At 45.8% G+C, this 26,726-nt stretch overlaps 2 protein-coding genes and 1 long non-coding RNA gene across 8 annotated transcripts; 1 reads left to right on the top strand and 2 right to left on the bottom strand.

Moving 5' to 3' along the window:
* Window positions 1-219: 219 nt before the first annotated feature.
* ip6k1 (inositol hexakisphosphate kinase 1) lies at window positions 220-14,555 on the bottom strand. 3 transcript variants are annotated; one of them, XM_056606184.1, is made up of 9 exons: window positions 14,159-14,555; window positions 9,291-9,508; window positions 8,475-8,620; window positions 6,811-6,937; window positions 6,457-6,694; window positions 5,703-5,884; window positions 5,160-5,335; window positions 4,485-4,718; window positions 220-3,114 (listed from the first exon to the last, which is right to left on the bottom strand). In XM_056606184.1, exons 3-9 carry the CDS (start codon window positions 8,592-8,594, stop codon window positions 1,987-1,989), a joined length of 2,205 nt encoding a protein of 734 aa, XP_056462159.1. In that variant the 5' UTR covers window positions 8,595-8,620; window positions 9,291-9,508; window positions 14,159-14,555; the 3' UTR covers window positions 220-1,986. The 3 variants fall into 3 exon arrangements, with proteins under 3 accessions (XP_056462159.1, XP_056462160.1, XP_056462161.1); XM_056606185.1 differs by having other exon boundaries at window positions 8,475-8,617; XM_056606186.1 differs by lacking the exons at window positions 9,291-9,508; window positions 14,159-14,555 and having other exon boundaries at window positions 8,475-9,280.
* Window positions 14,406-24,009, top strand: ccdc66 (coiled-coil domain containing 66). 4 transcript variants are annotated; one of them, XM_056606190.1, is made up of 16 exons: window positions 14,406-14,708; window positions 15,784-15,842; window positions 15,942-15,964; window positions 17,113-17,268; window positions 18,037-18,226; window positions 18,459-18,544; window positions 18,759-18,937; window positions 19,190-19,274; window positions 19,405-19,703; window positions 19,925-20,009; window positions 20,105-20,212; window positions 20,333-20,411; window positions 20,507-20,630; window positions 20,813-20,931; window positions 21,331-21,398; window positions 23,617-24,009. In XM_056606190.1, exons 1-16 carry the CDS (start codon window positions 14,698-14,700, stop codon window positions 23,689-23,691), a joined length of 1,746 nt encoding a protein of 581 aa, XP_056462165.1. In that variant the 5' UTR covers window positions 14,406-14,697; the 3' UTR covers window positions 23,692-24,009. The 4 variants fall into 4 exon arrangements, with proteins under 4 accessions (XP_056462165.1, XP_056462164.1, XP_056462167.1 ...); XM_056606189.1 differs by having other exon boundaries at window positions 14,407-14,708; window positions 20,330-20,411; XM_056606192.1 differs by having other exon boundaries at window positions 14,408-14,708; window positions 18,459-18,499; window positions 20,330-20,411.
* On the bottom strand, window positions 23,368-26,710 carry LOC130402088 (uncharacterized). The gene is made up of 3 exons (XR_008903917.1): window positions 26,505-26,710; window positions 26,047-26,195; window positions 23,368-25,571 (listed from the first exon to the last, which is right to left on the bottom strand). It is a non-coding gene; the product is annotated as an uncharacterized LOC130402088 (long non-coding RNA).
* Between the last annotated feature and the right edge of the window lie 16 nt (window positions 26,711-26,726).

Genomic DNA, 26,726 nt, shown 5'->3' with positions numbered 1-26,726 from the left:
TTTCACATTTAAAGTTCATGTCCACGGTATCATTATCGAAAACGATGCATTTGTTATTACCTCACATCCAAATGCAATATGAAATGTATGCGACATGGTTCAAACTCAACCATGTCACTTTCATACCTTCGATTAAATTTCGAAATATTACTCCAAACTTCGTTATTTAATTTCTACCAGTTCTAGGAAAAAAAAAACACCCTCGAGACTTTCTTAAATAAATGTTTTATAGATCACATTCAAAGGTGTCATAAAGATGTAATATTATAATATTTAAAAAAATATTCATCCATGCAACAAAAATAAACAATAAACAGATACTTTTGGGTGACTATTGTATAATACTTTATCTAAGATTTTTTTTTCTTACATCTATCACAGATCAGAGGACCAATCACACCTTGTCCTCTCTGCAGAAGCCCACTAGCCACAGTTGGCCTGTTAGCTCTGCATAACCCCTCTAGCCATAGTTAGCATGTTATGCCTGCAGAACCCCACTAGCCGCAGTTAGCTGTGTAGAAGCCCACCAGCCAGAGTTAGCCCTGCAGAACCCCACTAGCCATGGTTAGCTCTGCAGAACCCCTCTCGTTAGTTATGTTAGCTTTTCAGAACCCCGCCAGACAATGAGTTTCTGTTGCCTTTAATCCAGAGGCTTGTAATCACATCCACAAGCTTCTGTTGCCTCACCATCCAGAGATCAGTTAGCATATTGGTTAGTTTCTGTTGCATTTTCACCTAGAGACCAGTTGGCATGTCCCGTAGCTTCTGTTGCTTTTTCATCTAGTGGCAAGTTAGTATGTCTGTTAGCTTCTGCTGCCTTGTCATCTGGAAACCAGTTAGCATGTCCGATAGCTTCAGTGGCCTTGTCATCCAGAGAAGTTAGTATGTCCATTAACTTCTGTTGCCTTGTCATCCAGGGACCCGTTAACAGGTTTTTATGATTCTGTGGCTTTTTAGTCCAAGACAGGGCTGGCCTTACTGCTAGATTTAAATCCCCAGACCTAGCCTAGCTGTTAGCTTCTAGTGTTGGCTATCAGTTAGGCCAGACATTGGGTTTAAAAGCTAGCTGTTCGCTTGGAATCCAGCCCCATGCACTACTGGGGGCTTTCTCTGCTGCAGTGATTTTAAAGCTAGTTTAAAACGAGAATGGAGAGCACAGCGAGAGCAAAGATACATCTCAGCTCTCAAGAATGTTTTACAGCTTTACAGTATCAGTGAGATAGTCTCCATGTTCTACTGAATACCTCCAAGCATCCTAACACTAAGCTATCCCTGACGCTCGACTACATTCTACAATAAACCTTTTTAAGTATCCTATTCATTAATATTATTACTTCCTTCACTATTCATTATTATTAACTTACTTCCTTCACTATTCATTATTATCTTGCTTTCAACATGTTGGTTCAATAGTACTATGGTGGTACAACAACACGGTTTCTATATTGAAGTAGGTATAATGAAGGGCGGTTCCTGTGTTTGTGCTCTAACTGGTCACATGAGCAGATTGTCACGATGGGATTGGCTACAGCTGGAGGAAGCCCCAACCAGTCTTAGTCTCTTAATGCTCAGACGGTCAAGGCAATGCATTGTGGAAAGTGCCAGGCAGTTGTGGCTGATTGAAGCCCCTCCCCCTTATTCTCCCATGATCCTTACTTCTGTCCCACTGTCACAGTGGTGACAGTCTGCATGGGCGTGGCCACCCAACACACAGGTTTTCAACCTGCAGTCCTGCATCGGCCATGTTGGCTCCCTGGAAATTTCCGTGGCCGTTTCTTAGCAACCGAAGCCTCTCTGATGTCTTCAGAATGGTGATTGTGTTGCCATGGAGACGACAAGGAGAACGATGACCATGGTCCATATTTACAGAAAACGAGGGGGGACGACACAAAACCCAGAGAATGTGTGTGTGTTGTGTGTGTTTCTGTGTGTGTGTTTGCATATATGTAAGGTGTGTGTGTGTGTTTCTGTGTGCATGTGTGTGTGCTACGCCAGGCTGTTATCCCTCAGGTCCTCCAGGATGTGGACCAGACTCTCCAGTCCCAGCACGTAGCCGCGGTCCGGCCCGTCGTGCACCGCCGTGTCGTCACGGAAACCCTTGAAGGTGGAGTGAGCGAAGTCTATCATACGCAGGTCTACCAGGGGGGCAGCGGCGTCTGGGCGGGGGGCAGGGGAGGAGTGGCTGGGGGGAGGGGCTTCGGGACACGTTGCGGGGCAGGGGTGGCTTGTGGGAACGGCTTCTGGGTGCGGTGTGGAGCACGGGTGGCTGGGCGGAGGGGCTTCTGGGCGCAGTGTGGGCACGGGGTGGCTTGGGGGAGGGGCTTCTGGGCGCGGTGCAGTGGAGGTGTGGCTGGGTGGAGGGGCGTTACAGTTTGAGGCTGTGAGGGGGACTATCTGAGTAGGGGGAGGCAGTGAGGTTATCCCCTCTGTCGGTAATCTCGTCCCTGGCCCCACCCCCGGTTTTGTCGTCATGGAGATGTCCCCCTGACCGGAAGAGATCTGCGGTTGGCCGTGCTCTGGAGGTTGAGCCCGGGTGCCAATGTGTGGCTCTGGCGGAGGTTGGGGCCAGGTACCACTGTTTGGGTCTGATGGACGTTGAACCTTGAGGCCAATGTGTGGCTCTGGCGGAGGTTGGGGCCAGGGAGCACTGTTTGGGTCTGACGGAGGTGGAACCTTGGTGCCAATGTGTGGTTCTGGAGGTGGTTGGGGCCAGGGGTTACTGTGTGGTTCTGGAAGAGGTTGGGGCCAGGAGGGACTGTGTGTGTCTGTAGGTGGTTGGGGCCAGGGGGGACTGTGTGTGTCTGCAGGAGGTTGGGGCCAGGGGCCACTCTGTGAGTCTGGAGGAGGTTGAGGCCAGGGGCCACTATGTGTGTCTGTAGGAGGTTGAGGCCAGGGGCCACTATGTGTGTCTGGAGGAGGTTGGGGCCAGGGGCCACTCTGCAAGTCTGGAGGAGGTTGGGGCCAGGGGCCACTCTGTGAGTCTGGAGGAGGTTGAGGCCAGGGGCCACTCTGTGAGTCTGGAGGAGGTTGGGGCCAGGGGCCACGATGTGCATCCGGGGGAGGTTGTGGAACCTTATGCTGCTCAGTGAGGGGCACTGCCGTGCCTTCGGCTTCCTAACAAGCAAAATCAATGATTTGTGGATTAGGTAACGACGCGATGGTAACGAGTAATGATAAGAAATTAAAGGATAACGTTAAAATTTGCAACCTGGAGCCTACTTTTCCCAATCATATTGGGTCTCAGTGACTTATGTGGACAACAATGTTTTTATTTGTCCCTATTGGAATGACAATAGGGATATTTCCTGTAACAACACTTCGATTTCGGAGGGATCAAACGACTGGGAATGAAAAGTTGTATTTCTCTATAGCAGGGGTGCCCAACCTTTTTTGACCCAAGATCTACTTTTCAAGTAGCCAACCTCCCGAGATCTACCAGCAAACCTACCTTCAAGCGGGGGGGGGGGGGGGGGGGGGGGTGTTGTTGACGGGGGGGGGGGGGGGGGGGGGGGGGGGGGGTTGTATCGTGAACCTACAGACTTCAATGGGGGTTTCATTCCGTCTGCGCACGGCACCTTCTCAACGATAATCAATAATCTTCCTCCCACTCAGGGTGAAAATGGTAGGTCTTAGCTTGTTTCCCCTCAGCCATGCCAACGTTTAGGAGTGTGTAACTACTGTTGACGGCTTTCAACTGCTGTTAACAGCACATGCGCTACCGCGCGTATATGCTACCGCGCAAATTTAATTTCATTAAAAAAAAAAAAAAATTTTTTTTTTTTTTTTTTTCTTCACCCCTTCGCGATCGACTTGGGATCTGTCGGCGATCTACTGGTAGACCGCGATCGACTGGTTGGGCACCCCTGCTCTATAGGGATCCTTTCCATAATGTAAGAATATAATCTGAGCCTGTCAGGTTGACATTTGCTACTTTTATGATGAGATATTAGTTAACGATGATATTTGTTAATAATAGTAATTTAAGTTATGAGGATTTATTCAGTTATGATGATATATTAACGAATTATGAAATCTAAATTTATAATGAGATATTAACTAATTATGAAATATTAAGTCAAAATGAGATACCTGTTAATAATGACATATCAAAGCCAGAGCCATTTTGTGTCATTTGTTGAAATTCTCCGTAAATCTTGACAGCAATCAATAAATCCAATGCTCTGACTGAAGAGAACAATCCGGTACCTGTCTTGCTAAAGCAAGCAAGCTAGTCATTGGTTTTGGGGGAGTTGCTTTGGAGGGAGGCCTGAAGGGAGGGGTAAGATTGTTTTGTTTGTTCCTTTCAAAATCTAGCTCACTCTGGCTGGTTCCATCAAAGTCGCCTACCCTGGCTTTAAGTACACTAAGTTATGTTAAGTAATGTTGGAGAGATATTATGTATCGCTAAAATATTAGTTGAAGATAAGATCAGGTAAAGACGACATATTAATGTTGTGGTTTAGTAGTTGTGGAGCAGGACTCACCTTCCCCTCGTAGATGATGAGCAGCGACGAGGAGTAGAAGCGGTAGGACGTCTGCCCCTCTAGCACCGCCTTCAGGCTGCCCAGCTTGCTGAGGATTGGTTCAAATAGGTCGCGCCGGAGGCCCAGTCCGTTGTGCATGTACTGGTACAGGGCGTGGCGGAAGCCCTCCATGGTCAGGCTGCGGCCGTAGTACTTGTTCCTACACAGGTAGTGGCCCGTATCCACCTGGTACACCTGGAGACGGAGATATAGTGCTTAGTGCTGCGGTTGGTAGTACCCCCCTATGGCCACCAGGGGGCAGAGATATAGTACTATAGGACTCTGGTACTAGGTAGTACCTGCACATAGCCACCTGGTACACCTTGAGACCGACACGGAATATCTGGTACTAGGTAGTACCTGCACATAGCCACCTGGTACACCAGGAGATAGACATATAGTACTATAGGTCTGTGGTACTGCACATAGCCGTAGTAGTACAGTATGAGTGAGTGTGTGTACGTATCCAGCTAGAGATATAGTACAATGATAGTAGTACTATAGTATTAGGTAGTATTTGCATGCAATACAGCTGGACCTCAAGGCTGGTTGAAGTTAGTAGAAGTATTAGTAGAAGTAGCACCATAGCGGTATTATCATTAGTAGTGGTAGTAGTACTGTAGTACTAGCTCGTACCTGCATGCCACAGAGCCGGACCCCGAGGCTGGCGGAGGTGCTCTGCTGACACTTCCTCATCTGTCGGGCAGCCTTCTCCTCTGAGGCGTCGTCCCCGTGCTGCCGCGTCCCCATCTTCAGGTCCAGGATGCAGGGGTACAGGAAGTGGTGCACCACGTTCTCCAGCAGCAGGAACTCTGGGGAGCGCTGAGGAACAACAAGGTGGTCGTCGTGGCAACAGCAGGTCTCTGACACCAACGCAGGAAGCTCTCCCATGACTCTTTTCTTGTTCCCGCTTCCATTGTTAAGCCCTCTGCGTTGCGCGATAAATGCTCTAAGAAATGTAGATGTCTGTTTATAGAGATATTGTGCTTTGCAAGCACTTAAATAAAGAAGAGACCTGATCAATGAATAGCTAAAGATATAAACAAACACTAATTTCAAGAGATCATTAAGTTAAGCTTAGAAAGTGGTTACAGGTTAGGGTTATGTAGTGGTTCTACTGGGGTAAGGGTAAGGGTTGTGGTTAGAGCTACGGGCTAGGCGGTTCTACAGCCAGGATACTGTACAGCCTTCGGTCCTTGGACTGGGAGCGCATGCGGCTGAGCTGCTGCTTGTGGCAGCGCAGGCTCCAGGGGTTGTGGCTGATCTTCTCTGAGCCCAGGCCGCTGTTCCCGTCCAGCATCTGGAAGGGAACTTCAGAGTGGATGTGGAGCTCCAGCCTCGGGCTCTTGAGGTCCGCCAGGCTGGGAAGACAGGGAGACCCGATCAGATACAACCTGAAGACCACCCCCTGGAGCTGGGCCAGGACCAGGGTGCACAGACCCCACGTTGCAATGTTATATTAAACATGTTCAAATATGAAAGAAAGCACTTAAATTGTCAAATAAATTAGCTAGTTCATATTGTTATATCTTGAAGTGTTGGGATCCAACCAGGGAGGTACACATGGATACTAAAACTCTCATGCTTACGTATTCAAGCTATCATCCTCAAGTGAACACCACCCATTTAACAACCTCCGGCATGCATTACACTCTAAAGCTAACGCCGGCAAGCAAGCATCCGCAAGCCAACATCCTTATGCCAACACACCCTCATTCTAGCATCCTCATGCTCACTCCCTCATGATAGCATCCTCAAGATTGCATCCTCGGGTCTGAAGGCCTTTGTCGTCTGTCCCCTCTCCCTGGGAGAACCTGCCGGTTAGCTTACTTAAGTACATACTACTGGGTACTGCACTGCCCTTTAATCTTATAGGATTAACCTGGTCAAATGAAATAAACCATAAAGTCGCTCAATGCACATGGGCCCTCACCTCTCGGTGGAGTCGCTCTCCAGCACCTCCCTCCGGTCTGCCCGCTCGTCCTTGTATTCGGCAGAGGAGGAGGAGCGGTGGAGGCTGCGGCGGGACTGTTTCCTCCTGGGCTGCTCCCTCTCGGGGAACTCCCTCTCCTCGTGCTCCCCCGCCCCCTCTGAACAACTCTCCACGTAGGGGTAGGCCACCAGGTTGATGTAGCCATCAGAGTCCCCTTCGAAACACACCAGCACCACGCCTGCAGCACAGCGGCGGTGATGTAGGGAGCGGAACACGTTACTAGAAGGACATGTTTTTAGTGGAACATGTCAGACTCATTAGTAGAATATATTCGGTTTTTATATGTACACACACCTTTGTATTCGGGGGTGAACTCTTTCATCTCGGGTGGAAGGGACTCGTAGAAGCGCTGCTCTCTGCTGATCAGAGGTTTACACACCGTGTGGTCATCGTAGCGCATCATGCTGGTGTGACCGCCTACCTACAAACACACAGACACACACAGTTATGTTTGCTTGCAAAGATTTAGTTCACATCATTTTGTTTTAGAACTTATACCCCACCATAGTTAAACTCTTCTGGTTAACAAAGGGTTAAACCCAGGGCAAAAAAATCATGGTCTGTCTTGGATAAATTATGACCATTTAAAATGGATGAAAGAGCAGGACCTTGCTTTTTTAAACTGCCATCAAAAGAAAACCCCAACACGACACAACTCTTTATGCTGGGATAAGGAATAAGATAAGGAGATTATAAGGTCGAAGGAAACTTTTTTACAACAGAAACTAAAATATGGGGCACCACCTAGTGGTGGTCCCCCACTAGACCACCACTACAAAAATGCTTGATTAGAACCTAAATGGAAACCTTATGGATAGAAAGCAGAGGCCTTCAAATCACTTCTTTGTAGACTATGTGGCTGATACTACCCAGGGATTCTCAGTTAACCAGGATAGAGTGTACCAAGCAACTATACTAAAACATTTCTGAGCCATAATTCATGAAAATCATCAGGTCCCGCAAGCCTTTAAGAGCATAAGATGGGTTTGGGATGGAAACATCAGTGCTCTTACATGGCACTAGCTAACCCAATTACTTCTATCATTAAATTCTGTACACCCCTTGGGCAGTTCCCAAATGCCTGGGAATGTGCTATTGTCACTCCAATCTTTGAATCTGCTGACCCACTTTCCATATGTATTTTTAGGCCAATCAGCATTCGCCCGACAGCATCCAAGGCTGACGAGAACAGGGTAGCTGAGCATATCATCTCCCTTCTCAGTAACAGCTGCGTCCCTCCACCCTGTGCAATTTGGCTTTGTCGCCAAACCCTCAACAAACACAGCTTATTGTCTCTTTTCAGAGATACGCGATTTGGGTGATGGTTTAGGTTGTTTTTTGGTCAGAGGAAAACACTGTCAACCAAAAAGATCTTTGTAAGCCTTTCTAAGCTATCCAAATTGAACTGCTCTCATTGTGCAGGGAAATGTGTGGAATCATACAATACTAACCGGGCTTAATCAGTTCCCATAAATTATTATCCATCCAAATCCAAGTGGCGACTGGTGGACAGCAAGGACCTATTCTTGGTCCACTCCTATTCAGTTCAGTCTTTAAATCAACGACTCTCCATGTTTTGTCCTGAAGCCCTTATTTCGCTGACAACACCGTTTTATTTGTACATGGCAGAAGCAAAGCAGATGTTTTGTATAAGCTCACCAGTTCAACGGCTTAGGTCACACATTCTTTAGACCTTCTAGTGACCCTCAAATACTTGTAGATGGTGAGCGATTAAGTTTGTGAGTGAATTCAAATTTCTTGGGGTGTTAATTTAATTTTACCTCTATTTTAAGTCCAATCTTCTGATGATTTTCAGTCATCTGAACTACTGTTTAACAAGCTGCTTGGATAATACTATACGACCTTAATATCCTATTTTATATGATACTATATTGCCTATATTACGATATATCATTGCCTAATGCCTAGATTACCCATTTTTGATAATCTTGTACTACCTGATGGACAAAGGGCTCCAGGGAAACCCCTCCTCTTGGTGCCAGAGCAGCCCCGCCCCCCAGTGAAGCCCCACCCCCCTGCAGCTTGGTCTCCATGTTGTTGGCCTGAGGGAGGCACATGGCTCCTGCACGCACTGCACCTCCTGCTGAGAGACAGGGAGTGTAAGCAGTTACACACACACACCCACCCACAGATGCTAAACCTGAGCAACCTTGGGTGTTGGCTCTAGCAGACGCTGTTCAGATGGTATGTGTGAGCTACCCTGGGCATTAGCATTAGCAGACTCTGTTCAGATGCTAAAGGCAAAATTCCACCAGAACCAGCACGGAAGCGCCACGGTAGTAAAACGGTCGCCGAAAATAATAGGAACCATTATAGTCAATGTAGGCTATTCCACTGGATACGGTCACGGCACGGCATGGAGCCCTTCCCAAACCGGCACTTTGTTAACGATACTTGCATTGTATTTAATGGGTTATAATATTGATGTTTAGGGATTGAATATCGTGAACTCGTGAATAATATTGTATGAATCATTCTAATCATCATAATTTTTATAATTCATATAGGCCTATTATAACTATGCACGTCTTGAGCCATCAGCCGGAATTTGCCTGTACCGCTTTCAGTGGGGATTGCAGTAAGGAACACAGGCACTTCGCTGCCGTGCCGCTTCCGTGACGGTTCTGGTGGAAATTGGCCTTAAGTGTTAGCTACCCTGGGCCTTAGCTGAGGCAGACATTGAAGATGTTAGGTGTTGGCTACCCAGGCCATTAGCTCTGGCATACTGTGCTGTAATGCTGAGATGTAGCTACCCTGGGCGTTAGCTCTGGTCCGCGGTGGGGGGGAGGGGGGGGAACACGGCACCACAGCCTGCTGGGAACGCACGCTGGCCCCGGGCGGAGGCGGAGCCAGCCCGACGGCCACCTCCCCCAGCCTTCTATCAAGGCGCGCCAATCCACTGCACGACAGCACGGGCGACAAATCACGATGGAAAGGTGGGGAGTCGTTTACCAGGCTGAGTCTGGACTACCTGGAGAGAAAAGATACAACTTGTTAAAATACCTTATTAAGCTACATTGAACCAGCATAATAAACAACCACATTAAACCTTAACACTACCATTTTTTACCAAAAAATAATGATATTCTTAAGTATAGAAAAGATTTATACTATTCAGGGTAAAACATTTGCTTTACTGTAGTATAGAAAAGATATATACACAGTATACCAAAGTAAAAAAACTTTTATTCATGCTAAACTGTAGAAACATTTTATAGACTTAAGTATAGAACATTTGTATGGGTAGACAAAATTAATGAATTTAAGTATAACAAAAACATTTTAATATACTAAAGTTTAGATTTTCTTTGCTGTACTAATGTATAGTAAACATTTAATATACTGAACAAAAAAGAATGCAGGTGCTAATGAATTGAAAAAAGTCATAGGTATATTAAATATTTGTACCACAACAAAGTAGCTATGCTCACATTACATGATCTCCCAGGTGAAGACAGAAGGATTTTCTATTTTCTATTTCACAGCACTTAATCCCAAAAATATTTAACTACAATGTAAACTAAAGATACTATGAAAAAAATATTCAAAAGGGAACCTATAGCTAAAAAGTAAACACCTGACATTATGAATATAATATATATTATATACCTACAATAACAATATTTAACAAAGAGAGCCAGGGGAATAACGGCTAGTAGTGACTGTTTTGAGTAGCTACCTGGGTAGGAGTACGGAAACTGACCAATGAGAAGCGCTGAATGGACGTCACACCTGAGAGGATAGGTTCAAGTCTTTCCTACCCATGACCACTCTCAACAACAACAAGCTAATCGTTAATCATGTTCTGCCAGACAGTCCTTGACCTCCCCAGCCATCAGCTTACAGTAGTACTGACAACCTCATCAGTAGCTGCTAGGTGGGTAGCAGACGGCTAGCTGTCCTGCTAGCCAGTAACATGCACATTCATCTCCTATCCAAGATGCTGTGTGTCCAGTATAAGCTGCAGAAATCATGATTTACTTGACAATTTGAAGTTACGAATAGAAGCCACGACCCAAGGCTTGATAAAAACTGGGACTCCCTCTAACTATGTTCGAACTATTTAGTTTATATGATTGACTATGATATAAGGCTGTTATTAATAGTTAATATGATAGACTAAGATATAAAGTTGTAAATAGTAATTATGAGAGATAAGTCTTTTATTACTTGTTAGTTAATTTGAAAGACTGTGATATAAGGCTGTTATTACTAGCGAGTTAATATGAGAGACTATGATATGAGGCTGTTATAAGCAATAACAGAAGTATATTATAATATAGAATTATTATGATTATAAATTGTAGATGATATATATATAATATATATACAGTGTTTCCCACACATCGACGAGACTATGGCGCCCCGCCATAGTCTAATTTCGGCCGCCATAGTCTCTGCGTGCACATGAATTATTATTATTATTATAATAATTTTTTTTTGCTCAGACGAAGTTTGAAGACATACAACCCCCCCCCCCCCCCCCCCGTCAACAATCGCTCCATACCCCCCCCCCGGTCAACAATCGCTCCATACCCCCCCCCCCCCCCCCCCCATAGTCTCCAAAATTTCTGTGGGAAACACTGTATATATATATATATATATATATATATATATATATCATCTACAATTTATAATCATAGTAATTCTATATAATAATAATAATTATAATAATAATATACCGCTGTTATTTAGCCTTAATTAATGTGATATATGATATTCAGCTGTTATAAATAATTATATATATGTGGCTATTCTCACTGGTTATAATGATAGACTTTGTAAGGCAGTTTTAACTGGTTACAATGTTAGACTATGATATAAGGCTGTCCTTACTAGGGCCCGACCGATTCATCGCATCGGCCTGCCGATTTAATCGGCCGATTATAGCCTTTTTGAAAATAATCAACATCTGCCAAAAAGACGTTGATTACAACCGATTTTTATTTTTAATTTTTATTTTTTTTTTAGAAAGGTTATTGCGCTTAGTATCCTGCAGATTGCGCTCCTACTGGCCTTGCTAACTAACAACTTTAGCTGGAGTAAAAAGAGGAGATTGAATTTTATCGTACAACATGAAAGCACGCTCACTCAGGCAGCTGCGCACTCACCTCACCAATGTACACAAGACGCGTTGTTTGAGCATGTTGTGCCTGTTTTTCTTTAGGTCCCAGGCCATGTTAATTTGTTATACTGTAGACTCTAACGGTGAGACCATACTGCTCAGCACGCACGTGTTAGTCACTTCTCACGAGCGCAGCACATTGGGAGTTATTTATTTATTTTACATTTTACATTACACTCATTGACTGTAAATGTATTCTAAAACACTCAAAGGTTCTGCATTCAATTCACATATTCGTCAAAAGTGTTTAAAGTATATTTAAGGTATCAAAAACTGTGTTTTATATGCTTTTTTTTGTTTCGTTTTTAATCGGCCGATTAAATCGTAATCGTAATTTTTCTCTGAAAATAATCGGCATCGGCATCGGCGCTCAAAAATCAATATCGGTCGGGCCCTAGTCCTTACTAGTTAGTTAACATGATATACTATGATAAAAGGCTGTTAAAAATAGTAAATTAATATGATGGACCACAATCTAAGGCTTTAGTTACTAGTTCAGATTATAAATTAGGATATAAATTAATCCAAAAAATTACGATGATTATAGTCTATTAGATGGTCTCGATATATATCCCACATTGCAAGAGTCAGGAAGAGATACAGTCCTAAGAACCCCCAGGCAGTTTCAAGAAAAGTCCCCTGGGGACTTTTCTTCTTTTTTTTTAGGCCCTATGGAAGTTAGTGGAAGCCAGGTGCCCCCCAGAGTGTATACGAACCCACGCCATTAGTCCAACTAGCTATACACTAACCACTCAACATCATCATCTATTCAGAGTAAGCCATAAAACTGGTAATCCCCTCGTCCGAGACCACCCGAGGACCCAGACTACCTACCTACTTAGACTGGCTCAGCCTGAACTGGACCACTCCCAGAACCAGACCGGATTACTGACCATCATTCAGAACTTGATAAGGGACAGGATGGTCTAGTAGTGATAAGTGGACTCCTAGCTGAAAGGTCCTGGGTCCACCCCCAATGTCCACAGTCTACCTGTAGGCATCATAGAGCAAGACGCCCTTACACTACCTGCTCTTTAATGACATGCATGTATTATCAATAATAACATCTGCTAAATGACCCAAGTAGGAGTAGTTGTAGCAGAAGTAGTAGTATTTGTAGTAGTGTTAGTGCTTCTACCTAGCCTGGCGATGTCATACTCATAATTCTAGTCAGAATATGAGTCTGAGACCGAACCATTGGGCTGTGATTATAGCGCAGAACCAGGACTGAGCGCACGTTCGAAGAACGCTTTCAGGTAGCCTGACAATTGCAAGACCAATTCGTAAATGGGTATCAGTCAGGAACCGCAAAGTTCATTTTCGAGGGGTTATCGTCCCCAGACCAAAAGGCCTCAGTGCGCAATTGGATAGCCCTAAAACCAATCAGAGCAACGAAACATGTGACCATCACTGGCGGCCATCTTTGTTGTTTTTGAAAATTCTTCAACGGTGGTTCCATAGGACGCTCCTCTGTGTAGTCATCTTATAAAACAATCCCCATATTAGATAACGGTTTGCATTGGCACGAGCCAGGCCAGATCTGCCTCAAATCTGTCTGCACACACGGGGGACCAGACACATATGCCAGAGCAAAATAAACATGAGCCCGCAGATTTGTGTAATTCCTATACATTTTAGGTCCAATCTGGCCAGAAGCGTTTAAAACTCTGACCACTTTCAACACACAGCATTCCTCTAGCCCAGGCTACCTGACAGCGTCAGAACTGACTGCACTTCACTCCTCTAGCCCGGGCCACATGACAGCATCAGGGCTGACTGCGCTACACTCCTCTAGCCCGGGCTACCTTACCTGACAGCGTCAGGGCTTACTGGCTGCACTACACTCCTCTAGCCCGGGCCACCTGCCAGCATCAGGGCTGACTGTAAACTCCTCCAGCCCGGGCCACCTGACAGCATCAGGGCTGACGGCACTACATTCCTCTAGCCCGGGCCACCTGACAGCATCAGGGCTGACCGCATTACACTTCTCTAGCCCGGCTCACCTGACAGCATCAGGGCTGACTGCACTTCACTCCTCTAGCCCGGGCTGCCCATTGCAGCATCAAGGCTGACTGCGCTGTACTCCTCTAGACAGGGCGACCTGACAGCATCAGGGCTGACTGTACTAAACTCCTCTAGCCCGGGCTCCCCCTTTCAGCAGCAAGGCTGACTGCACTGCACAGCTCCCGAAACCCCCAGGCTACCATGGAACTATATGGCTAGCTGCTTGACCTTAGCCTGACAGCTAGCCAGATCACCCTGGCTTACCTAACATTAACCAATTGGTCTCTGGACCAAACCGACTCAGTAACCATTAGTTTTTTTCAACCCTCGCAGATACGTGGAAGTCTGTACTGGATGTCCATCTCTGTATTTAAACGTGCGTTTACTAACATATGATCCCTGTCTAGTTAGCTCTGAAAGCTAACACTAGTAGCTCTGCTAATGTGACGGTTTGTCGTTACGCAGTCACTAACCGTCCAAATGGCCACTTACCGTCTCCTCCGCCGCTCACTGTCTGGGATGAGGCGAGGAGGTCGGTCAGGGTGTGTGTGGTCAACCGGACAGCTGTCCTATCCCAGCCAGGCTAAGCTGCCTCATAACTGGCTGCAAAAACATCAGAGCCGATCCATGCAGTGAATGGAAGAGCTAACGGTCGGAGCTAACGGTGCTACAGGACAGCTCCAAGTACTACAGCTAGCTGTTAGCCTCAGAGCCTCAGCGCTACAGCTAGCTGTTAGCCTCTGCTGCCCCCTACCGGACAGCCGCATGGTTGACGCAAATGGAGACGATAAACTTCTTCGCACGATGTAAAACTGGTAATGATTGGACATTTGTGTCAGTTACTAAGTGGCGTAACCAATCAGATAAGCGGTTACTTGTCGTCGGCGACAACCGATGTAAACAAACACTGGAGGAGAAACGTGATGACAGTTATTTGTTTTGTGTCCCGAGAAGCAGGTTTGTTTTATATTGTTTAGTTTGATATATTAGGACTCCATAGTCTGCAACACAGATCTGCATCTGCTGCAAACATGAACCTCGGGTGAGTAAGTGTTAGTAAGAGCGATAGAACCTTAAGCGTAACTGCCAATTGCGATAAAAAGGTTTAACGTAAAGATATTTAAACCATGGGCTTGAGGCCATAAAGGTTTAAACATCTTAATCCGATTCGTTAAGACGTGTCAAGCTGTACTGCACTGCGGACGTCTTCATCATGAAGCCTAAACTTGACTCAATCGGCAAATATCCCAGCCGCGGTTTAATTACATATTAAGGTACATATATATTTATATTGTATGTAAATGTTATTTATCATGTATTTTCCCCAAAATGCCATGTTTATTTTATTCATACTGTATCTTACTGTTTCTTTTCATATTTGTACCTATTTTTTATTGTCTATTTTTGTTAGTAGTATTTTCAATTTCCTGGGGATAAATAAAGTGGTTGTGAATGGTGCTGGCAGATAGAGGAAGGAAGACAGTGAGCAGACTAGAGGAGAGTAGAGGAAGGAAGACAGTGAGCAGACTAGAGGAGAGTAGAGGAAGGAGGACAGTGAGAAGACTAGATGAGATTAGAGGAAGGAGACAGTGAGCAGACTAGAGGAGAGTAGAGGAAGGAGACAGTGAGCAGACTAGATGAGATTAGAGGAAGGAGACAGTGAGCAGACTAGAGTAGAGGTAGGAGACAGTGAGCAGACTAGATGAGATAAGAGGAAGGGGACAGTGAGCAGACCAGATGAGGATAGAGGTTAGGCCTAAAAAAAAAAAAGTTTGGTTCCTGTTGGTTGTCAGTTGAGGTCGTGGGTAGGTAGGGAATTTATTTTATTTTTTTATTTTATTTTTTCCAGCGGCGGCGAATGATAGGTAGGTTGTTTTCATTTAAAAACGAGAAAATTCGTTCATCCTTGTATAGAATGAAGAGGTGCTGTACCAAAACGTAATTATAGTTAGCATCAATAATAAGCTCATAAAATAATTTGGGTTGCACATAAATTGACAGGGTCGGTCGGAAACCGGAACCAAACAAAACATTTTTTTTAGGCCTTAGAGGAAATAAACAGTAAGAGCAGTCTTGCTGAGGTAAGTGGTTGATTGTATTGCTCTCTTTGTGAACAGAGATGGGTTGCTGCTCCACCTCGAGAATGGAAAGCCACAGCTCGTATTACTGCATCGCGGTGAGACATCAACCAATCACAACAAGTAACCAGTGGTAAATAAGTTGGTAAAAAGTTACTTCCGGAGACCATAACTCACTGTCAAATTGTTCTCCACAGGGGAGACATCTGGGATAAACAAGGTAAGACAATCTATAGACACATTATTTAATAAACGGTCTAAACCATATAGAATGTAATCTAGAACGTTAATATTAACCCTTTACAACCCTATAGAAATATAATTTATTAACGGTGTATATATACAGTTTAAATGTATTAGTATCCGAGAACCCTCACTCGGACGGGGCCATCATCAACCGCTGGATCAATCGCTCCAAACGTCCACACACACCACCCTAACGAGTCCCGAATTACACTGGGGTAGATCGCACAAGGTTTAGCCGTACAAAGTGAACACTCTAAACTACAATATTTATGAAACAAGTAAGTGAGACAATTTTGAAACAAATCAAGTGCAGATGATTATCTCGGTGTGACATGAATTAGTCAAAAAAACAAGCTGACTGCGTTGGATGACAGTATGTGTCATTCATCGCCAGCGTCTCTCCTGGCTTTAATACAAATCTGTTGGGGAGAGGTTGTGGAGGGCTTTGTAGGTGAGCAGAAGATTTTTAAGTCAACCTGATTTTAGACAGGGAGCCAGTGTGGTTGGATGACAACGGGGTTGATGTGGTCGGATGATCTGGTGCGGTTAATAATCTGGGCAGTCGAGTTCTGGATGATTTGAAGACTGTTGAGAAGTTTAGTGGCGAGGCCAGAGACAATAGAGTTACAGTAGTTGAACCGGCAAGTGACGAATACATGGACCTATCATTGGGTGCTGGACTGAGACAGGGATGGGTGAAGTCTTGAAATGTTGGGAAGGTAGATGAATGCAGTCTGGTGGACTTTAGAGCCTTTAGTCTTCCAGATAACATTAAGTACACAACTCCATAATGAATAAAACACATTGATTCCAAAAGACTAAAGTGCTATAGCACTGATATTCAAATAGGGGGCGAGAGCACATTCAAGATTAATGCTCTTTGGCAGATGGATGGAATTCTGACTAATTATATTGGTAACAGATCTTTAAGGGAAGCCAGGGAGTCCACGTTGGTTTGATCACCCAGACGGCCCTTTATATTTTGCACTATAAGGGGAACCAGATTCATACACTAAATGAGTGAACTATTTAGTTAACCAATTGGAACATGGCATAAGACCCTTGAGCCAAGATGGCCGTCACCGTACATTGCCGTTTCTGACTGTGTTGTCTGACCAACAGCTCTATAGGCCTGGATTACCCAGAAGGCCGAAGGGCCCGCTAACCTCCTCTGCCCCTCTCGCCTCCTCCTCCACCCGACGGAGCACCGTGACATCACGCAACTCCTCAAAGACACCTGCCAATCACACGACAGTGGGCAAGAGCAGAGCTGTGTCAGTATGTACTGTGTTAGTACTTTAGTAGTACTGTAGTAGTACCATGTTAGTTCTACGTTAGAGCTTTAGTAGTAGGACCATGTTAGTACTATGTTGGTGCTGTAGTAATACCATGTTACTGCTAATTTATTACTGTAATAGAAGTATGTTAGTACTGTAGTAATGACATGTAAGAAGTACTGTACAATTTTACAGCACTAATTAATCTCAAATCTGATTTGAGATTAATAATCCAAAATCTGATGGCAGAAAAATTGAAATCTTGATAAATGGATTTTATTTTTTATTCTTTCACTTCATATTTATTTCAAACAATCATGTCGCTGGAAGCCGGGCATATATAAGCACCTAATTGGCTATTAACCGTGCATACAAACTTGGCCTGCAGCCATCAAAAAATGTCCGTAAATGTTTAAAATGAACAAGTGTAGACTGGCAACTGTAGAAAAATCCCCTTCTGAAAGCTAAGTCTACTTCATCTTCAAATTAGTTTCCTTTGGTAGCTCCAAGGTTTACCTTTGCCCGTTCAGGTTTACGGCACAGAACACGGCCCGGGTTCTGTTCCGTCTTAGCCCAGAAGCTCTGCTATAACATAGTCGGATTGATGGATCCAAGATCAGTACTGTGCTCGTACAGTACAGTGCTATGTAAGCACTGTGTTAGTATTGTGGTACTATGTCAGTCCTGTAGTAGTACTATTTCTGTACTGTATTTAACTGTAGACTGTGTTAGTCTGCAAATTGAATCAGAGAATTTGTGTGTGTGTAAGGTGTTGTCTGTACCAGAGCGCTACAGACCCCCCCCACGCGTTCCATCCTCCAATAGGACAACTAAGACACCTGCCAATGGCAGGACAAGACAGACAGAGGCTTTGGCCAATGGGGATGCAGGTGTGAGGGAGGGCTTGGCTCGTCTGACCAACCAGGAGCCGACTGCCAGCAGCACGTTCCTCAGCCCAGGTCAGTAAGCACCTCCCATATGGCCGTGGAAGGGGCTGTCATCTTAAGACCACTACATCCAGATGATGGATGCCGGTAGAGTAGACTCTGATAGCTGAATGAAGATAGCTGAAGAAGTTTCCTGTATCACAGTATTATGGTAGTATAGCACTGGTGTGGCCAATGAGCATCCATCTAGCGATACAAATCGACAGCCCCTTAAACAATGAGCAGCCGTGTTGATGTCTTTCAGATGAGGAGGAGGTCCTGAAGCCGTCTGCAGACCAGACCCAGGTCAGCCTCTCTCCTTCTACCTCTAAGGTCAGCCTTACTCCTGAGGTTAGCCTCTTAATTTCCCCCCCCGTGGTCTGTTAATACACCAGAGGTAGTATCTAGGTAGGTAGTTGCAAATAGTAACTGTGTATCTAGGTAGTACCAGAGGTAGTATCTGTACTATCTAGCTAGTGCTAGAGGCAATATCTAGGTTTTAATAGTGTATGGAGGTAGAGTTGTGTTTATTGTGTATAATAAAGATTTGTTTCCGTCTCTACAGCCAGAGCAGAACAACCCCTTGCTCCTCCCTCTTAGAGCTCCGCCTCCAGCTCTAGCCCCTCCCCAAGCAAGAGCTCCGCCCCCATCCCTGGCCGCACCCGTTTCCCCTCCCCGAGCTCTAGCCACGCCCCGTGGTCGAGGGAGAGAGGGGCAGTCCAGCAGCTGTGGAGGGAGAGCCAGGTCTCACATATAAACACAAACCCTATAAAACTCTATGAACACAATATAAATGTACAAACATTCACTGACTATATCCAGTACATACAATACACTTCACTTTCAAACAATATAAATGTATACATATTTACTCTTTACACACTCACATTCACTATAAACTAACTATAAACAAACAATATAACATTTTATTATAAACATACTATGCACTATAATTATACAGATATTCCTAATACCTAATAAGGTGTGTGTGTGTAGTTTCCTGAGGTCCATGACAGCCCTCCTGGACCCTGCAGAGCTGGAGGAGAGAGAGAGGAGGAGAAGCAAACAGCAGGATCAACTGGTGAGGAGGAAGAGAGAGAGAGAGAGAGAGAGAGAGAGAGAGAGAGAGAGAGAGAGAGAGAGAGAGAGAGAGAGAGAGAGAAGGGTCATCAGGAGGTGTTGATGTCGGGATGTGTGATTTGTTGTACCAGAGGGCGATCGAGGCTCAGCTAGCAGAACAACGTGAGCAGAGAGAGGAGGAGAAGAGGAGGGAGGAGGAGGCGGAGGAGAAGAGGAGAGAAGAGGAGGCAGAGGAGCAGAGGAAGATGAAGGAGCAGGCGGAGCAGAACATCTTGCACCTCCCTCTGAAAGCTCCGCCCAAAGCTCTAACCCCTCCCCAATCTCTAGCTCCTCCCCCATCACCAGCCACACCAGTGTCCCCTCCCCGAGCTCCAGCCACGCCCCCTGGTCGGAGGGGGGAGGAGCCGAGCAGCTGTGGAGAGAGAGCTAGGTCTCTAACTCTCTCGCACACACACACACACACACACACTATATTCATACACACACACACACAATATTCATACAATACACACATTCATTACATACCAAACACACAGAGATACACATGATTAAGATACAAACATGCATTTTATACAACTCACTATACACACACACTAAATATACAGTGGTCAGTATATACAAACAGACATAAAAACATGTGTGTGTGTGTAGTTTCCTGAGGTCCATGACAGCCCTCCTGGACCCTGCAGAGATGGAGGAGAGAGAGAGGAGGAGAAGCAAACAGCAGGATCAACTGGTGAGGAGGAGGAGGAGAGAGAGGGATGGAGGAGGAGGAGAGGAGGAGGGTCATCAGGAGGTGTTGATGTCGTGATGTGTGATTTGTTGTACCAGCGGGCGATCGAGGCTCAGCTAGCAGAACAACGTGAGCAGAGAGAGGAGGAGAAGAGGAGGGAGGAGGAGGAGAAGAGGAAGGAGCAGGTGGAGCAGATCCCACAGCAGGTCATTAAAGGGAGAGAAAGGTCTGACACAGACACATACACACGACCTACACAGCTTAAAGTAGTGTGTGTGTGTGTGTGTGTGTGTGTGTGTGTGTGTGTGCGTGTGTGTTTCCAGCAGGAGGTTCTACTGAGTAGTGAGAAGCCAATCAGAGAGCTCCCAAGATCGCATGGCCATGTAGTGCTGAAGCAACACAGTGGTGAGAATCCAACGTTACTATAAAAACACATCACTACAACAACACGCCACTAAGACGATACAGAAGAGGTCCTTGATGTGTGTTTGTATATTCAGTCAGCATCAGAGGACCTAAAGGAGGTCAGGGAGCTAAGGGAGAGGAACCAACACGGAATAAGAAGCGAGGAAAAGGAGATCTGTACCAGGAGTTGGCGAGGCCCGAGAGAACAGACACTCCAAGGTACAGACACTGTCCTACACACACACACACACACACACACACACACACACACACACACACACACACACACACACACACACACACACACACACACACACACACACACACACACACACACACACACACACACACACACACACACACACACACACACACCTCATCTTATGTAATGTATGCCTCAGGGGGCTTCCTGCTGTCAGACCACCGGGCCCCTCCTCCCATCATCCCGAGCAGGACTACTTTCCCTACGTCCGAACAGCTGACATCATCCATCTTGAACCACTGGATCGCAACGGCACAGGTCAAACACGCACGCATGCACGGACAACATACACAAGGACTGGTTTTATTAGACGCCGAAGAAGGACACCCATTTCCTCTCTAGCCAGGAATAGAAAGTTATTCTTTTTTGTACATTGTATCATTACCCCTAATACCAAATTATATAGAAAATTAAAATTGGAATATAGCCAATGAGCCAATTTTATTTTTACCATTGGAGAACACTCACTGCAGATTTTCTCCCATGAGGTTTGAAACGGCAATGAACCCCTGAATGGTGTCGCCTGGTAGTTACTTTAAAAGTTGAGTTTCTTTCCTCCTGGAACTCTATGCCTGCTGTATCTTCAGTTGAGGATGTTTCCTCATGGGACTCTATCCCTACTATTGCTAGCTAAAGTGTGGTGTGTTTATCTTGCAGCCACCCCACATCCTACCAACACACACGGTCAGAAAGAAATACTACTGAGTCTTGCTGCTCTACGGAAGGTGGGTTTTTCTCACAAGCACACAAAGCTACACTTTCCACCCTTAAGCCCGAAATACAGGGTTAGCTCCCCAATTAGCTAGGAATGGCGTAAGGTGTAAAATGAGCACTAGGTATCCTGCTCTGCCCTGAAAAAACAAAGCTCGGACACGCCAATTTGGAATTTTCCCCGTATGTCGTCAAACGGGGACATGTTACCTCCCCTTTCTCTGCTTTGCCCGCCCAGAGAATTGGGCCAGCCAATGAGACAATGAGCTATGACCGTGCGAGAGCCACATGTATGTGTGTGTGTGTGTGCGTGTGAATAGGTAATTCGTTTGGTTCACGTGACGTCACTGTAGCTTTGCGCTACCATCTTGACGACCGATCCCACCCACTGACCCACTGGTTTCAGTGGTAACTCAGCACCAACAACACCTACGACCACAATCAAACAATGAGGATGCGCTCTTTTATCCTCTTTAGTGCAGGTAATGAAAGGTTCTGAAAGATGGCATATCCATGTAGCTTACTAATGAATAAAATGCATACAAAAAACGTTGACATATGACCCACTATGTTCTGCTCCAAATACCCAATGTTGACAACGTCCCAGCCAAAGAGTATTGGTATTAATACCTCATTCACTGTCCAAAATAATCCATAATAATTCAAATCGTGTTTTGTTGTGGGTACAAAATTAATCTTGATCTTGAAAACTCGTCCCAAGCGTCCCCGGCGAAATGATAGTAGTAACCCACCACAAACTGTTCACAAGAAGTCACATATATATAGTACTTAACTTTGCCATTATCAGATAAAGATTATTGGTGGCCAAGTGCCTCACTTTAGCGTCATTCACCCATCCAGCCACAGCATATTGGTAGGCATCAGTGCTCTTGAACGCTTTCAAGATATCTCCACTGTATGGGGAGGGGTTGTGGACTAAATAAATATATATGTCATGAAAATTGATTTGAGGCAAGCGTGAGGCCGTTACTAATGGACTAAAAAAACCTTGGGGTAACAAATAAGGATCGGAGCCTAAAATGGATTTTTCCAGATATCTCTGTCTCTCTCTAACATTCAGATGAGCGGTGTGGGCGGCCATACTTGGCGAGATCGGTCGTGCTAATGGCGGCGTTCCAGAAAACGTGACGTAGATGAACCGTATGAATACACACTGCAAGTGGTGTACACTTCTTTATTTGGATAACCGTTCTGCTGTTGGTGTTATGGCGCATAACACGGCGGGTGACATCTCGACGTCCATTTCCACAACGAGACTCGTAGTGGGGGTTATCTCAGCCATGGTTGAGAAGGAATTGGGGGAAAGGAACTTTGGCTTTGACTCCCTGAAGTACATGAACTGCGACATGGAGGAGAAAGGGATTGTTGCCCGCGATTGTCCCCCGCTGGAGCCCCGCTGCCGAGACACCATCGCGGCGGTGGTGTCTCAGTGCTGCCTGCTGCCGAGGCGGTGGTGCCTCGGCAGCAGGCAGCGCCGAGACACCATCGCGGCGGTGGTGTCTCGGCGCTGCCCGCTGCCGAGGCGGTGGTGCCTCGGCAGCGGGCAGCGGGGCTCCGGCGGGAGACGAACGCGGTCAACAATCCCATTCTCCTCCATGTCGCGGTTCATTCTTCTTTCGATTGATGTGCAAGTGGAAGAACCAGAGACGTCGGAGAACCCGACGCATTCGTTTGAGATTCATAATGTCGTCTGGAGGCGCACAAAGCTTTTGGCCGTGATAATATATATTATATGATGTATAGATATCTATGTATAATATATTATTAAGATAAAGAGCTCCAGGACTCCCGCCGGAGCACCCGGAGTGTTCTAGAATATTTACAGAACACGGCCAAAAGATATGCACGCCTCGCCATTGCGATACATCCATTGTAAACACGAGCGCATGGTACCGTGGCCTCAAGCTGCTCAGGGCCACACCCCCACCCTCCACCTTTACCCGCCTCTAAAAAACGGCACGTTCCAAATTAGACAAGCCCTGCTTGAAGTGGGTGAAATATTTCACCCCTATACATTTGTGCTGAATGTGCTTTTCTCTATTAAAACAATGTGACCTGCCGTGTTCTTTGCACCGTTCCAACAATGGGATTCTAGCAATTTTGTTAGTCACCTTTATTTTATGTACTTTGTGCTTCAATTGGAACATCAATAACCAAGTCTACCACTACTTACCTACCTCTCTCCGTCTCCATCTACCTTTCTGTGAGAAGTGTTTGTTGCAGAAGCAGAAAGAGATGGAGTCAAGTGGGAGGCTCCTCCCCCCAGTGACATCACAACGCAGCTGACACCCATCCCCTGGGGGGGCTTGAGCACTTCCAGTCTTTTAACAGTCAGATAGCAATGCATTTTCACCATGGTTGCCAGGTCTACCAGTGATCATCCCTTGGTACTCTGATCTCTGAATGTATAATAAAAGTATTTGTATAATAAATCTTGAATTTCAACTTAATATATGAGTATTATATAATATTATGAGTATTTGTTGAACTCACTATACGATTAGACAGAATCACTGAGACGCTGTAGCTTCGTTCAGCTGCACCATTTCCATAATGTAAGTTTAGAGTGATTGGTCACCTGCTTGGCTAAGAAGCCAGGAGGGAAAATAGATCCATTAAATTGTAAATTAAGAGATTTCCATGCAACATTTTCAATCCTTTCAACCTTTTAATCATGATAACTCAATGAGGAGAAAATCGCAGATCCCTTTGGTCCATCGCGGGCTGTAGGTAAGATTTAAGAGCTATTAGAGGTTAATTCGTTAAAAATGGTATAGCCAGCGGTCAGCTTTTAGTGAATGAAGTGTTTTGCGAGAACATGTTTCCAGATGACTCTTTATGGAGCATTTTCAATTTTAAACCAGTCCCATCTAATTTAACCACTAAGTGAAGCTTTTACGTGATTGGATCCGGGAATCCATCATGCCTGTCAATCAAAGGTGCGTGAAAGGCAGCACTTCCCAACGGTGGAGAAATAAATAGATGGAGGGAGCACAGAAGTAAGGGAGATTTTGTTCCAGAATCTTGTATTAAAAGTGTTCAGTATGGTTTTCCTTATGAGACAGGCCACAGAATGAGCTGTTTGATCAGAATGTTTTAATACAAACATAACCTTTATGAGTAAAAAAATAAAAGGATTTCAGTTAAAAGAAGCTGCTTGTCTTTAACTGGTTACAGTGGGTTCGTCACAGACCCCAAGATGCTCTTCATTGTGTTGACGAGTTTGGAACAAACCAACAAACTCTTGGTTGTGTTAAATTACTTGGCAGATGGATAAATGAAGAGGGGCAAGGGGCCCTCCGGGGAACGCCCAGCAAACACAGAAAAATAACAACTGTTGGAAGACATTGAACCCGGAAGGCCCTTTTCTGCCTCAGAAAATAGAACTGTTCCATTGAAGAGCAGGTGTGTCCAAGGCCTGCTGTACGCAGCCCGAGAATGGCAGGTTGATTGTAGAAAAAGTATTTAAATATAAACGTGCTAGAAGCGCTGTGCTAGCACGAGGCAAACATAAGGACTTTGTACAACAGGGTCTCTTAAGTCAACGGAGCTGGACGGAGTTAGTCAATTAAAAAATCTGTCTCTTGCCATGGTAAAATAAATATGGCTTCATCTCCCATCGCTTCTCAACGCCCAAATCCTCTTCTTCAGCACAACGCAGCAGGGAATGAACCGGCCAGTAGGGAGTCTACCACCCTCCACCAGGTCTTCACTGGGTCTACCGCCCTCCTCCAGGCCTTCAGTGAGTCTACCGCCCTCCTCTGGGTCCAGGTCTGTACTGGTTTGCTCCGGGGACTCCAGGGTTAGGGAAGTTTCCCATCAGGCTAGGGATGTTCATCTCCCTCCCTGCTTGCTGGAAGTTCCAGAGTAGGCCCCCCGGCCAGACCACCCCGGGCCCCAGGAGATGCCTCATTCCCCCCAGGGCCGCGAGGGGCCCGAGCATGGGGTTGTGGGGGTAGCGCATGGCGGCGGGTGGCTGGGGGAGGAGAGCCGAGTGGAACCGGGGTTGTGGAAATCGTGGTTGCTGGGGGAACTGGTAGAAGGGGTGGACGGGCGTGCGGGCGGGGCCGGGGGGGTCCTGGCCTAGGGTCGTGATGAACCCCGTCATCTTGGAGGCTTGGGGGGCCTCCTCCTGTCCCGACGAAGGCTCCGGGCCTCCCTGTTGCCTTGACGACACAAAACAGGGCAACGATGAGGAGGCTTGCAGATGCGATGCCTGGCCATGCTCCACAGTCTACTGCTGCTGTGCGGCGCTTGTGTTAGCTAGCATTGTTAGCTAGTGTGGTTAGCTAGCGTGGTTAGCATGTTAACATTAACCAGATGGAAGATGCAGACTTACCTGCTAGCATGACTTATATCATGACTAGATTTAGACCTTGCATATGAAAAAAAAAATCATATGTTCGATCCAATAGGAAAGATGAACAATGATGTAATCCAGTGTTTCCCAAGGTATGAGGCACTGAGGGACACAGCAGGGGGCCGCAGGGGGATGGGATGCAAGGGAGAATTTAACGTATTGTAGCGCGGCGAAAAGCTAATCATGCGAAACAAACTAAAAGAGTTGCACACAAAAGCTGCCAACAAACAAGGTAACTAATGACACCATCTACAGTACATGACCAAAAAGGATGTACTCACTGGCTCGGCCATGGTGCAAACGGCCAAATTTCTGGCCAGCGGGGCTGAAGTTCATTGGGCCCACATTCCAGTTAAGTACAGGTGGATTGAACAAGTTTCCACGAAATTGCACCGCAGCACTAGCGCTATTCAAACCCACACGCCCTATTCTGCATGACGGATCGCCAGAAAAGGAAAGAAATAACATGGTAACTGAAGTGCAAGTAGTACCAAAAACTGTCACAGCATGTGCGTGGGCTTATTTTTTTTTACAAAAGAGGGAGGGGGGGGCTGACAAAAAAAAAGTTTGGGAATCACTGGTTTAATCATTGCTCATCCCACACACACACACACACACACACACACACACACACACACACACACACACACACACACACACACACACACACACACACACACACACACACACACACACACACACACACACACACACACACACACAGCAAAAGCGGTCCTACCTTGGAGTGCAGGTCTCTATAGGCATAGGCAAGGTACTGCAGATGGGTTCGGCGTCGACCAGACCTCTCGAGCACACGCCCTCTTCACACTCGGTTTTCAGTTTGGTGCCAATTGTTGTTATGGCCGACGGCTCCGCCTTCACGCTGATCTCACTATGGACTGTAACTTTTCCGCCCACTGGCTGTGATGCCCCTCCATGGACTCCCCCAACAGTCGGATGT

Source organism: Gadus chalcogrammus, chromosome 13 (genome assembly GCF_026213295.1).
Source record: "Gadus chalcogrammus isolate NIFS_2021 chromosome 13, NIFS_Gcha_1.0, whole genome shotgun sequence".
Taxonomy (NCBI): Eukaryota; Metazoa; Chordata; class Actinopteri; order Gadiformes; family Gadidae; genus Gadus; species Gadus chalcogrammus.
This window is presented reverse-complemented; position numbering and strand designations above follow the sequence as displayed.

Excerpts from the sequence above, each read along its gene's own strand:
- ip6k1 (XM_056606184.1), bottom strand. The coding sequence starts at position 8,594 with ATGTGCCTCCCTCAGGCCAACAACATGGAGACCAAGCTGCAGGGGGGT. Across the intron at positions 5,885-6,456 it reads GAGAGCGACTCCACCGAGAG|CCTGGCGGACCTCAAGAGCC; the intron begins GTGAGGGCCCAT and ends CTGTCTTCCCAG. Across the intron at positions 3,115-4,484 it reads TCATCATCTACGAGGGGAAG|GAAGCCGAAGGCACGGCAGT; the intron begins GTGAGTCCTGCT and ends TTTGCTTGTTAG.
- ccdc66 (XM_056606189.1), top strand. Across the intron at positions 18,938-19,189 it reads AGCTGTGGAGGGAGAGCCAG|TTTCCTGAGGTCCATGACAG; the intron begins GTCTCACATATA and ends GTGTGTGTGTAG. Across the intron at positions 20,932-21,330 it reads ACTGGATCGCAACGGCACAG|CCACCCCACATCCTACCAAC; the intron begins GTCAAACACGCA and ends TTTATCTTGCAG.